The 14,217-nt window shown below is 43.2% G+C and overlaps 1 protein-coding gene across 2 annotated transcripts in view; it reads right to left on the bottom strand.

The window, feature by feature from the left end:
- SORD (sorbitol dehydrogenase) overlaps window positions 1-4,804 on the bottom strand; it is a 38,904-nt gene extending 34,100 nt beyond the window's left edge. Inside the window, exon 1 of one of the 2 annotated variants that reach the window (XM_067556033.1) lies at window positions 4,538-4,804. In XM_067556033.1, coding sequence (XP_067412134.1) covers window positions 4,538-4,600 — 63 coding nt within the window. In that variant the 5' untranslated portion in view covers window positions 4,601-4,804. Of the gene's footprint in view, window positions 1-2,359; window positions 2,377-4,537 lie in introns of those variants that run through there. The other variant, XM_067556034.1, reaches the window with a different exon arrangement.
- Window positions 4,805-14,217: the final 9,413 nt, after the last annotated feature.

The following is a 14,217-nucleotide window of genomic DNA, read 5'->3' as shown; positions in this document are numbered from 1 at the left end:
CAATCCTATCCATAGAAATGAATCAAAGGGCATAGCCTGAAAATCTGCAAAAGACATGATGTTACTGAAAGTGAAAGAAAGCATTGATGTCAATGGTAATATGAATACTGTTTGCAGCCACTAGTTTTTTATGGAAAAGCATTGTGTCCTGCAGTACATGGGAATTACAATATGCAAAGAATTGCTTGAAGAATTTCATTGTTGCATGGTGTAATGAACCTTCTGCCTCGCACTTTTCAATGGAATTCCTTTGTAATTCCCAAGACTTCTGCAAGATTCTGTTTCTGTGTTTGCTTCTGGGGAACAGAATCATTGTATATCCCTCAGAGATGTGTTCCTATCTTTCAGACCATTAAAAGCTGCCACACTGCCAGGTTTTCACACCCTTTCAGGATGCATGATGAAATTATCTTATTTTAAGACATCTGATTCAGCCTCTGAAGACTCTCTCCTTGCTCTGAAGGTGCTTGGAATGGTTGAGACAGTCACTGATGAGGTCATAAATGCACTGGAGGTATTCATATGTCAAGTTTACTAGTTGAGATCAACATTAAGACGCTTGCAGAGCCACCCTGGTGGCTGTTTTCCAAGAAGCAGACAGAGAAAAATTGCCACCAAGAGGTGCATTTTTACCTACTATCAGGAAGATAAAATTATCAAGCAATGGAATGGCTCGAGGATGATTGAGCACATCCAAAACTACCCTCTCCTATCAGGCATGAACAGGTCTTTCACAAAGTTATACGTGAAATACGATGTACTCCCAAATCAATCCTAATCAAATGCTCATGTGCAAAGACCAGATGCTCACCACCCTGCAAATGGTTGGCCTTGCAGCCTGCCTTGTATGGCGATGTGTGAGCGTGGTGCAGATGAGGCTCAGTATAACAACGTGTCCAGCAGTGATGCCCTTGACAGAGACGACATGGAGGATGACTTTAATAATTTTTTTCAATCCTGTATGTCAAGACTAACTTCCCTAGGATTACCAAAGATCAATGTCTTTTTCATGCAAGCAATGCATCCTTGTGCTACAGTATAATTAAAAAAAATATTGATTTTTAAACATTTTCTTGAATACATAGCTACATAAGGGTTTTAAGTTTGTCGTGTTTGGTACCATTGTGTTCATGGGAGAAAGGGCTTTCAAGTGAAACTCAATTTGATCCTTTTCCGACAATGTATTATCAAAATTTCCACCAACTAGAGGATTTAAAGCTGGGAGCCAGGGGATAGGCAGTGAGTCCTCCCTGTCACACTGCAGAGGGTAACACCATTGAAATTATGATTCTGTAGATTTTTATTAATCAAATGACACCCCCCTTATCTTTCTATCAATAACTTGTCCATGGAATGAGATTTTACTATATCAGCATTCCCAGACTAAAATGCTTGCCTGTCTATGCATATCTCATAAGCATTGCACTGCCATTCATTGTTAAATTAAGCAGTAAATGATCAATACTGCATGTGGACAGTATGGGGCCAAATTCTGCCTGTTGATATTAATGAAGTTTAGTGGAGTTTGAGTCTGGACACAACCTGCTCTGTGTGATTTTTAGTGCTCAGAACTTTATTTCTGACCCAGTTTTCTTTAGTCCAAGGCACTTTGTCCCATTCAAGACTCAGCCAAAGTGAATCTGACATTTTTAAAGAAAGCCTTTTCTGAGTTATCCACATACACATAAAGCAACTAATAAATGTGTCAATTGGTGAAACACAATTTTTACATCCTTAGCTATCTAGAGGGGCCACAAGGAGTATTATCCAAAGCCCCCAAACAATCCAACCTTTGGGCTGAGGATTTAGGCATGAGATATTACATGTGAAAAGGATTTTTTTAGAAAAGTTGTGTCTGAAAATGGGAGCTTGCAATGAAAATGCTTCCTCAAGCATCATATGTATAAAAGATAATGAAGCTCACAATACTGAACGTGGAGTGTCTAAATAGCATCCTAGAAAACATGCACCCATTGTTCATTAGGGAGCTCAGAGAAAAACGATCAGAATGATCATGGGCCTGGAAAAACTCTCATATGGAAAGAGACTGAAGAGATTGGGACTGTTACCTTAGACAGGAGACAAATAAGAGGGAACATGATAAAAGTATATAAAATTATCTGAACTGGGGACCCCACCTGCCTTTGTCAGAATCAGTATACTGGATTAGATGAACCTTGGGTGCGATTTAGAATGGCAATTCCTATGTTTCTATTTAGAAAACTGTACATTACACATGAATGAGATGCACATTATCAAAAGTGTTGCTTTTTAAATACTGTTTTGGCAGATGTCACCACTATCTCAAACGTAGCTATGAGTCACCCAGTGTTTAAAACACTGCTCACTGTGTACATACTTTGTTTGAGCTGCACAGGAGGGATAAAAGTAGACTGAGCCACAGCAGGTATGCAAAGTCCGTATTTAGTCATAAGCACTTCTCAAAGTTCATTAAGACACAGATCTTGATTTTCAGAAGTGGCCTCTTATTTGGCATCTTCCAAATTTGCAAATACCTGTAGACACAACAGATGTCTAACTACTTGACTGTATACATAAGTAGCTGCAGCCAGAAAATTGGACTCCAGGTTGAAACCCATACAAAAATCAGGCCCATAGTGTGCAAGTTTATCCCAATGCTATCCCTCATTGGATCAGTTTGGGCACGCTCTCATTCCGAGCTCTTAGCCATGCCCACGAGCTGCTATTAAAATGTACACAATAAAATGTTGTTTATCTTTTCTCTTGCTTCCCAACAGCATCTTCAGACACAGGACTATGTACTGAACTGTACAGCTTCCAATGCCCTCCTCACCACAGACCATCAAATACATTATAGACAAACAGGATGTTAGCAATGTTCTTTTTTGCCAGAATCTGTATGACAGGGATGTCTACTCTTTGCCAGCTGAAGCTCATGCTAGCAACTTGCTGGATCCTCAGGACTGCACAGAATTTGGGTAAAACAGAGAACACTGCAGGACTACTTTGTCACTCTGTAGTCTAGTGTGGTGAAATTTCTCCAGTCATTTCTCTGCCATCTCTTGCCTGACCTCTTCTCCTCTTTTGGAGTGCCCCCACCTTGCCAAATAGAGCTTCAGTTCTGCTAGCCCCTGTCTCTCCAGCTAATCCACTGAGCCCCACAATCCTCACTCCCTGCCAAACTCATGGGGATAAGGAAGCTTCCATTCCACTCCTGGCCTGGGAGAGCCCTGCATGTTCTGAATTCTGAAGAGGTACGAAACAGTCTTGCCAAAGCCCAGAAAAATTTGAAACCTCTCTCCATTTGTTTCTCATAGGTCATTTGATACTGTGTCACATGAAATCTGTTGTAAATTAATGCCAACTGGCTGGGACAGGAATAGTCATGTGCACTGAAAACAGACTGAAGGACAGTAACAACGGGCAATGATTAACAGCAATGGATGTAGCTGGAGTAGATCTGGGTTAAGAGCTGAGTCTTATTAAATAGCATCATCAATGAACTCATTAGACGAAATATGCAGAGACCCTGGAGAAAGCAATATAAACAGTCAGGGAGCTGGAGGAAAACTAAAGAGTTACCTGCTTAGCTTAGCTTAGCTAAGCATGACTGGGAGGAGGGGCAAGGGAGTCATAAAAGTATGCTGATATTTGAGGGAAAGGAATTATTTAGTGTGATACAGGGGGGTCTAAGTAGGAAGAATGGGATGAAATTAACTAAAGATGAATTTAAGCAAAATACCATAAACTTCTTGCCAGACAGATGTGTTAGATGTGAAAACATTTCCATTGGTAAAGGTTGGGAACCTCATCAGGTGGAACATGACATCCAGACTGGCAAAAACACCAGACATGACTTATACCCTGCCCTGGCCCTTAGAGGGTGGACTGGAGATACCGAAATGGAAATGTCTATGATCCAGTCAGTTTCCTGGGCTGGCTGAACTGGGGGCTTTAATTCCCTGAACCCAAGGGCTGTGATCCCCCACAAATCCCCTGAACCCCAAAAGCTGAGACCCCCGCTCCCCTGAACCCAAGGGCCATGATCCCCCACAAATCCCCTGAACCCCAAAGGCTGAGACCCCTGCTCCCCTGAACTCAAGGGCTGTGATCCCCCACAAATCCCCTGAACCCCAAAAACTGAGACTCCCGCTCCCCTGAACCCAAGGGCTGTGATCCCCCACAAATCCCCTGAACCCCAAAAGCTGAGACTCCCGCTCCCCTGAACCCAAGGGCCGTGATCCCCCACAAATCCCCTGAACTCCAAAGGCTATGATCCCTCAGCTCTGCTGAACCCCAAGGGCTGGTATACTCCCAAACCCCAAGAGCTGTGATCCCCCCACAATCTCTTGACCCCCGAGGGCTGTGATCCACCTCAATCCCCGCAGGGCTGTGACACACACCCCCCGACGACCCCCAAGACTGCGATCCCCCTTGGACCTGACCAGAACCCCCAGGGCTGTGAGACACCCCCCGCCCACCCAAGACACGCTCCCTTGGGCTGGGAGCCCCTCCCCCGCAGCTGCCTCTCGCAGGGCGGGCGGGCCGGCCGTACCAGGCGCAGGTCGCCGGCCTGATGCACCACCACCGACAGGTTCTCTGCGCCTGGCGCCGCCATTCTCCGCAACGGCCGGGCCGCTCCCTCCAGTCCCCGCGCGCGCCGCCTCCAGGCTCCGCGTCCTCCCTCAGCAACGGCCGCCGGCTCCCCGCGCGCGCAGGTGCACGTCACAAAGCGCCGGGCCGGCGCGCGGCAGAGACGGAGGGTGGCCCCCAGTCGGCTCAGCTCCCGGGCTGCACCTGTCTGTCTGTCTGCGGCAAGAGGGACTTAGCTCCCGGGTCCAAGGGCCGGCAGGACCCGGGGGGCGGAGCGGCCGGGTCTCAATTGCAAAGCAAATCGCAGCGAGCCAGGGGGGAGTCGGCACTGCCCGGGGGGCCACGAGAGGGGGCCCTGCCCAAACCCCCGCCCCCAGGGAGCCGCACAAAGCCGGGAGCAGGCCAGAGGGTGACTGGGCCGCAGCGCAGGAGAGCGGCCAGGGGGTGGCTGGGCCCCACGCAGGGCCTTGGGAAGCAGCTATTTGGGCTTCTTTTCCCTGTCCCGCTGTGTGAGCCCCCAGGCCGCGTTGGGGAAGAAGCTGAGTGCCCCTGGCACAAGCTGGCGCTGGGCCTGACGTTTAATGACTAAAAGTGGTTGGAAAGGAGTGACAGCAGGTGGAGGGCAGTGACCTGGCAGAGACTCTGGGTAACAGCGTGCTGTCCTTTGGCCACCCACTCACAACCACTTAAGCCCAGAAGGGCCCAAAAATCATTGGTTCCAAAGTTGCGCAGATAATGGAAATTATCCATGTAGTGTAAATAGGTGAGAGCTACTCAAAGCTACTGGAAAACCTGGCTGAACAGAGCTGACACAGCCCCTTCCTGGCACTGTGTGTGTGTGTGTGTGTGTGACCAGTTACAAATATTTGGAACTGCAGATTGCCCAAGTGAAGAGAATAAAAACAATGTGTCGGCCTATATAATACAAAGCTGTGTTAGACAAACGTAATACTTGTGAAAACATAGTCCAAAACAACTTTTAATACTGTACCCCCTATGCAGTAAAATTTATGTATTAGCCTATTGCTGCTGTTATTGGTACTGTTGGTAGTAGGAGTATCTTTGTGTAGTATTTCCATATAGATTAAGAAAAAATGGGACTAAAAAGGTCTGTCTTGTGCCTTGGTATAGATATGAAATATTTTACTGCTGGAAATAAATCGGTTTTTGTTGTTTTGTGTTTGTAGGGAGCCCTATTGCATAGGTTCTATGTTACAATCTAATTTTTTTTAATCAGAATGAATTTTTAACATTTTCCTTTTTCTTTACCAAGGAATATATAGCAAGGCCCAGTCCTATTCCTGGTTTGTAGGAAAGGGAGTGATAAAGTAGCTTTGTTTTCACAAGTATTTTATTGCACAGGTCTGGAATTGCTGTTTGCCTGTTTACTGCAACTGTTTGATCTTATTTAAACAGTGTATCATTAACACACAAATATAGAGCTACAAAAGTTTCACAACATTTCTGTTGGCACATATTACTTCCTCGTTTAGTTTAATAAAATATTTTTTTCCATTGCAATCCTAAAAACTGCTGTCCAGAACTAGCAATGAACCAGCTGAAATGGAAAATGGCTGTAAAGAACTATTGCATTCTCAATGGCTTAACAAAGAACCATGAAGAACCTCATGCATACTATCAAGACCTATCTTTTAGTTTTTTTGGTTAACTTAGATGACCGATGTCACCAGCTGCTAGTGGGAAGCTGAATATTGGATTGCATATCTGAGAAGAATATATTGTTAGGTTGAAATGGGTTAAGTAAGTAGGTCTCCATGGGGAACAAACACATAAGATCATTCATGGTGATTTTCTTACAGCATTTATGCTGACGTCTATTAAACCATTAGTGAGCAAAAACCTGAACCAATAACTTTGATAATAAAACACATTATTGAAAGCATGCTGTAAAGTAGGTTTCTAAAATGTATTTAATATATTCAGATATTTACAAATTTCTGAAACAAATGCAATACAGTGAAAGTGCAAAGGTAAGCAAAACAGTACATATCTTATTGTATTCAAACCTTACTGCAATTCCCCTTTTCTGCCATGAAAATGGAAATTTGTTTTCACAGTGAATTATGCTAAACTGGAACATCATGCAGCACATGAATGATCTGCATAGATCAGCCAATCTGTGAAGCTATCTGTAGTTATATAAATGTTTGTAGCATGTGAATGAAGTTGGTGGAGAGGCCTTGATTGGAATTTAGGTACAGAATTACTTCCCACCTCAGAAAAACAAGAATTTATGATCCAGTGAAAACTGTACATTTGTGTGGGTCCTTCACCATGACATCTGATTTTATGCCAAACTTGTGCCCATTTGAAGTATATCCAGGTAACTTAATTGAGCGAATGATAAAGGGGCTGAAAACTGCTATCTTAACATCTGTTTCAGTGACATTCTCCAGGGAAACTAGTAAGCAGGAAGCCCTCAGTTATAGTGTCAACTAGCTAGTTGTTGTCCAAGAGATACTTCATGTCTTCAACATTACTATAAATCTTCTGTACATGAACACTCTTCATGGATGGACAATGTGTTGAAGATTCCCATAGAACTTGCATAGCTTTTTTGTTGTTTTTGCAGTGCTCCTGAATTAAACTTGTCCAGTGCAAAGGAGGACAAACTTTTCCCCTTGGGAACAGATTTATCTCGACTTGTCCACTTTTCATGTTTTCCCACTGCTTTGATGTTTTCCGTTGCAGCTTCTATTCTGGTTTCATTAATCAGAAGGGAATCCAATGCTGCCAAAGTCTGCCGTTCATCTTTTTGTCAATTTTTTTTCTTCCAGATTTGCTTTTCCTTGCTTTCATTCTGAGTTTTTTCTGAGAATACTCTGCCTTTTTTGCAGTTTAGTCTTTTACCTATGGAATTCTGTGCTGTCAATATGTGGCAATGTGTTTGAGAAGTGTTGCAGGAACATGTTTCAACTGGGAATAATTTCACCCCATGCTCCTTTTCGGGTAGTCCTCTGATTAGGAAGGTGCTGGACTGTGATTGTAGAAATACACAGTTTTGCTGCACTATCAAGTCAGCTAGCCCTTCCATGGTCTTTGACTTGTGATCATCTCTTTTGATCCAAGCATATATTCTATGTTACACTGTCCTTCCTTTATAGAGGACACAATTTTGTCTACAGGTATGTAATCAGCTGGAAATTTGGTATAATCTGAATTTAACTTTTTGTTTGCGTGCTTGGGTAACAGATGATAATTTCCAATGCCACACCATTCTATTAAAACTTTTTATATAGAAGGCTTGCAGGAAGTAGGAAGCCAACACCATTTTGTCTTCAGCTTAGTTAGCCTACTTAGCACAGAATTCATGCTTTCTGTTTTTTGTAACCCCTGGTTTTCCTGTCTCTCTTCCAACTGCCATCTGCTAGTCTTTGATATGATGATCTTTCCAAGTTTCTGATCAAAATAACCCCGGAAGGATGTATAGAGCCCTGCAAATATGAGGATCCGCATCTGCTGGAGTAAACTTTTACCCAACCCTCAACCTGCCCTCCCTCTTTTAGATTTAACTACATCCACCCATCAACTGTTGAGCCCCTGCTACCCCAAACAGATAATGAACCCTACCCACATAACAGCTGATCAGCTGTTGAGCCCAGCTGCCTCCTAACAGAAGATCAGCTCCTCCCACCCACCGAACAGCTGATCATCTATTCCAGCTGAGCACCTGGCTGGCAGCTGCTCCAGCCCTGCCACAGAAGTCACTGAGATCTTGACCTCCATGACCATGTGATCTGCAAAAAATAGTCCAGCGGATATCTGCGGATTTGCAGGGCTCTTAAGGATGCACTCCATTTTACCTTTAGTTTTCCCAACATCTCCCCAAATTCCTCTTCATTCTCATAGTCTGAAGAACATTGTTGTCATAAACATACCTGTCAGCTTTCCTGTCTTTCTGAGCTGAAACCCAGAATTTCACATCTTTTATTATATGATTCCAGCAAACCACATGTATACAACTTGGAATAGCATTTCCTATAGCTTTTACAATAGTTGCTTCTCTGTTACTGTGGAACTGTTGCTGACATGGGACACACATTTTGTAAGAAATGAAAAGAACGTCTCATGCATATATATTGTCAGATTGTCATGAATCAGTGCAATCATATGAATTGCTTGATTATCTTCAGAAAAGGTATGTTGAAATATTAAATGGGAGACATAAAAGTCCCTTAGCTGAAATGTTGAATCATGTGAAAAAAGTATAGTTGGCTTCAACCTTCTCAAAACCCCCCGATAATTTCTGGAAGAGCCAAAGTTACAGAGATTGTACTGACCCAGAGTACTGATGCACAAATCCTACCCTTCCAGGCTATAGTGAAACTTATACACACCATGCAGATCATTGTGACTGATTTTTATTGTGTAATTTTGGTCAGCATCACTGTCTTATGGGCAGATGAAGCATCAGCTTGTGCCAATTGTCACTGGTAAATTTTAGACAGGCATGTTTCTGCTCTGCAGCTTCTAACAGTACAGTTGGCATTGTACAAGCATGAGATCTCAAGGAATATTTTCTCAGGTTCCCCTGGAGCATACATAGTTTAGGTGTTTCCGCACTTCCATCAAGAACTTCATATCCATATCTGTGAAACATAACTTCATCTGTATTGATCAGTCTTCAAAAATATGTCTTCCTTAGCAGAGGATCTCCACTCTTGGCAAAAGATATCTTTCTTTGTGGATCCATTTGTACTGATTGCACCTCCAGTCATCTTTTTTTAATCTTTTTGTCCTTCATAAATATATATGAACAGCTGTCCATTTTTTGATTTACAAGTTGGGAGAGTTGATATTTTTTTCTTTTATAGGATTTCTTAAAATATCCAATGCTTCTTGTGGTGAAAGTAGTCCCAATTTATTCATACAAACTAAACTAAACATAGTGGAGAAAATAAAAAAATGGAACAATCTACTTTGTTATACTCTTGCAGGTTTTGTTAATCTCTCCACCAAACAGCTCACTGGAGTTCTTGTGCCTATTTTACAGACAAGGTGCATGATCCTTCTGTATTTGCAGAACTTCAGTAACCACCACAGGGGCCTGCTGTGCAGCAGTAGAAATGAAAAAATAGGAGGAGGAGATGATGGAAGCAGGGAATGTAAATCCCTCTGCCCTGCCGGCTTTACAGAGCTGCTCCAAATGATGGAGCACGGCTTCTGGGCCCTCAAAATGAGCGCTGAATGGTGGGATCATATTATGATATAAATCTGGGACAACCAGCATTGGCTGCAGAACTTTCCGAGATGGACAGTCACATTCCTGGATCTTTGCACTGAGCTCACCCCAGCCCACTAGCACAGGCACACAAGAATGAGAACTGCATTGACAGTGGAGAAACAGGTGGCAATCAAGCTCTGGGAATTTGTCTGCCTGGGGCTGGTATCGGTTGAGGGGCAATCAGTATGCTGTTGGGAAGAATCGGCAGGGGCTGTCCTCCTCCAGGTATGCAAGGTCATTAAGTATATCATGCTGCACAGGGTTGTGAGTCTGGCCAGTGTGCAGGAAATCATATGCAGGTTGGTGCTATGGACTTTCAGAGCTGTGGTGGGGCGATAGGTGAGATGCATGTCCTGATTCTGTCCCATTGCCATCTTGCTTCTAAGTATGTAACCGAAAAAGATGCTTCTCCATAGTTATGCAAGCATGGGTGAATCACCGGGGACTTTTCACTGACAATTAACATTGGCTGGTCTGGCATCATACGCGATGCTTGCATTTTGAGGAACACGGAACTTTTTCAAAAGATGCCTGAAGGAACCTTGTTCCCAGACGAGCACATCCACGTTCACAGGGTTGCAGTGCAAATCGTGATTCTTGAGGACCCAACCTCTCCTTTGCTCCCCTGTCTAAGGAAGCCATCCACCGGGCACCTGGACAGCAGCAGGGCAAGACTGAACTATTGCCTGAGCAGGTGCAAGATGGCTTTTAAATGTGCATTTGGTAGATTGGAGATGTGAACTAGACTGGAACTCAGTGAGCCAATATTCCTGTTGTTATTGCTGCATATTGTGTTTTACATAATCTTTGGGAAATGAAGGGGGAGATGCTACAGACAGGGTGGAGCAGGGGGAGTAGAAAGAGTTTCTGCTGAATTTGAAAAGCCAGACAAAAGGGCAATTCCACGAGCACATCGAGGCACTGTCCGTCTGAGGGAGTCCTTGAAAGCCTTGTTTTGACCATAGACAGGCAATGTGCAGCTCTGTGTTAATTTGTGTCACTTCATGCTTAGGGTTCTATGTGAATCACAATTTTTGGGGGTGGACATTTATGATCATTTAAAGGGGCAAGTGTTGAATTTAATGGAGTATTCACTGAGTTAATTCCACAACTAAAGTTAATCAATTTCAAGGAGTACGTACAGAATTGATGTTAAAGCTAAAGTTCATCAGTTTCAGAGAATATGCACACAATTAATTTTACAAGTAAAGTTAATTTTTCAACTGAAATCAGCAGTAAACATAAACATACACAGTCCACTCAATGTTCACTTATTTCTGTTTAACTTTTTGTATTGAAGTTAAACATCATCAGTCAATACAATTGTTCCTCTCTCCTTGATTGCCTCTGTCTGGTAAGAACTTGCTCATATGCCAAAACATTTCACTCAGCATCCACAGAGTTAGGGACGACAGACAAATTTCACATGGCCGGTTTTGCAGAGTTGAAGAAGCATGGTTTTGCAGACCTCCAAAAAGCAGCCAAAGAAAAGTCACTGCTGCATTCCTTTGCATAAATCTGGTAGCCTTCTAAATCAGTTTTGCAGTTCCTGTTGAAATCAGGTATGGAATCCGGTGGGAAAGCATCCAGACTTAATGACCATAGTTGCATGGGATCAAACACTGTTAACAGGAACTAGTGTGCTAGCTGGGTGAAACAGGATTTTCTTTCACTGGACTCAGGGATGTAGTACAGTCGTTTGAAAGCTTATCTGCAGCAACAGTAGTAGACGATTCACATTGCTATGATGTAGCTGTGATGGCACCTAGAAGGACTTCCACCTTGAATGGTCCTTTGCATGTCTTGTTCCTTCGACAAAAGTCAGCATGGGAGGATTTAGGTTTCTTAAATCCCTCAGAATTGCATCTTCCAATCCCATTCATGGTCAGCCTCATGTTCCACTTTCTTTGACCTTGGTTCTGTAAACCTCCTATAAAAGCGTACCTTCTTCTGTGTGATGGACATGTCCCCACCATTGCAGTCATCTTCTTCTCAACTGTTTCAAGGTGGCAACTTGCCAGGTTTGGCTAAGTATCTCGTCATCTGTGACAAAAACAAACCAGTGGACGCTAAGAATATGCTGTAACTTTTGACACTGAAAACTGTTTAGTTTCCTCTCCTCAGCTGCTTTTAAGAGGAGTTGCCATCACTCCCGTGTTGAACACTCTTAGTTGTCACACAGACATCCCACCACCCAAACAAAGGCCTCTGAAGATGCTGAAATACCATTGACGCAATCCAAGACCAATTCAATGTGTGATTTCTTCAGATATGTAGTCAGGGACTGCCCAGATATATTAAAACTATTTACCCATTCAGTGTCATTGCCATCTACATGCAGCACTGGTAGGCCATGCATTTCCATTTTATAGGAGGTGTGCATGGCTTTGGTTTTATCACCATTGACCTCAAGCCCCATATATTTTCACAGCTCTTCCAGCGTTAGCTGTAGTAGGTCAGCAGTCTCTTCAAGTAAAGCAATATCATCTGCATATTCAAGATCCTCTAAAGAAGAATCTTTAAATTTCATGCCTCAATCGGCTTTGTCATCAGATAGTCTATTAGAACATTAAGTAATGTACTTGTGAGAAAGTATCCCTGGCATACTCCTGATTCTACTGAAAACCAGTTTGTAATATGACTGTTGATCCACAAACAGATAAATGTGCCACACCAAAGTCCTTTGTTAGGAATTCTGGCACGTCATACCAGTGTAGCAATATGCAAAGAACTGATCAATGCACTGAGTCACAAGCAGCTGTAAAGTCTACAAACATGATGAATAAACTTCCTTTTGCTGCTCCAGTTGTTTTTCAGTAACATTCCACAGAGCACATAAACATGGACCGTAGATCAGCCTGCATGGAAATGACACTGGTTGTCTCTCAGTTTTGTACTGAGACGGCGTTTCAGTAGGTTCAGGAATATGATTGCGAACACCTTCCCCGAGACAGGCAGCAGTGTCATTCCGCTATAATTTGAACAAAAGGATCACTCTCCTTTTCTGAAAAAAGTGACAATGCAGCCCCTTTTCCAGTCTTCAGGCAAGGCAACTGCTTCCGGTGCCTTGAAGCTGCTGGAGCCTCTTCACAGCGATGGTGCCACTGAAGCTTGTTGCAAAGCAGTGTGGGAAAGCTTCCTACAGCAGGGGAAGAGACAAAGCAGCCCTTCCAAGAAACCACTGATAACTTGCTCAGCAAGTTGTGGAACAGCCTGAGGGGGTTACAGATAAAGGGCCTTTGGGAGAAATTCCCCCTTCCCACATTCCATTCAGCTCTGAGCTCCTGCACAAACCAGAGTCCCTGTGATCCAATAAAGATATGTGCAAAGCACCACACTTAGGAAGGATCAATCAAATGCACAACTACAAAATGGGGAATAACTCGCTAGGTGGTAGCACTGCTGAAAACGATCTAGGGATGATAGTGCATCACAAATTGGGTATGAACCAACAATATAATGCAGTTGCGAAAAAGGCTAATAGCATCCTGGGGTGTACTAATTTCAGGAAAGATGTGGACAAATTGGAATGAGTCCAGAGGAGAGGAACAAAAATGATAAAATGTTTAGAAAACCTAACATATGAGGAGAGGTTAAAAAAACTGGGCACGTTTAGTCTTGAGAGAAGACGACTGAGGGAGGTAGTGATAATGGTCTTCAAATATATTAAAGGCTGTTATAAAAAGGATGGTGATCAATTATTCTCCATGTCCTCTGAAGGTAGGACAAGATGTAACTGAGTTAATCAGCAGCAATGGAGATTTAAGTAGATATTAGGAAAAACTTTCTAACTAAAGATAAACTCTGGAATAGGTTATCAAGGGAGGTTGCGAAATCCCAACCATCAGCAGTTTTTAAGAACAAGGTTAGGCAAACACTTACCAGGGATGGTCTAGGTTTACTTGGTCCTATGATAACACAAGAGGTGGACTAGATGACCTCTCAAGTCTCCTTCCAATCCTACACTTCTATGATTAATAGCAAATGAAGAGGAGATGAAAACAATTCTCTGTGCTTCTTGGGAAGCCAGCAACTGCAGCTCGATATCAACCAAACTAGCATGCAAGGCCTGGCAGTCTGCCTCCTTACTTTGGCAGATAACCAGACTGTTGGAGCGGGTGTCTCTGCACCTTGTGTTTGCTTTACACTCAGATCCTCTCCTTCCCAACAAAGGGAGGCAGTATTGCATCTTCCTCACCTATTCATGTAACTCATCATTTTCAGAACCATGATGGCGCAGAAACAATGTTAAAGTGAAGTCTTAAATCCTGCAGTGAGATTCACAAAAGTACAGGGGGAGTCCCACACAGAGCTCACTGTAGGATAAGGACCTAAGGCTGTAATTCAGGAAATCCCTTTCCATGTGTAGATTGGGATGTGGGACCTCTAGCCCAAGA

The sequence above is a fragment of the Emydura macquarii genome, unplaced genomic scaffold (assembly GCF_026122565.2).
Source record: "Emydura macquarii macquarii isolate MOO-44397 ecotype Brisbane River unplaced genomic scaffold, CSIRO-AGI_Emac_v2 contig_1644, whole genome shotgun sequence".
Taxonomy (NCBI): Eukaryota; Metazoa; Chordata; order Testudines; family Chelidae; genus Emydura; species Emydura macquarii.
Note: the sequence above shows the minus strand (reverse complement) of the source record. Positions and strands in the feature narration are given on the sequence as shown.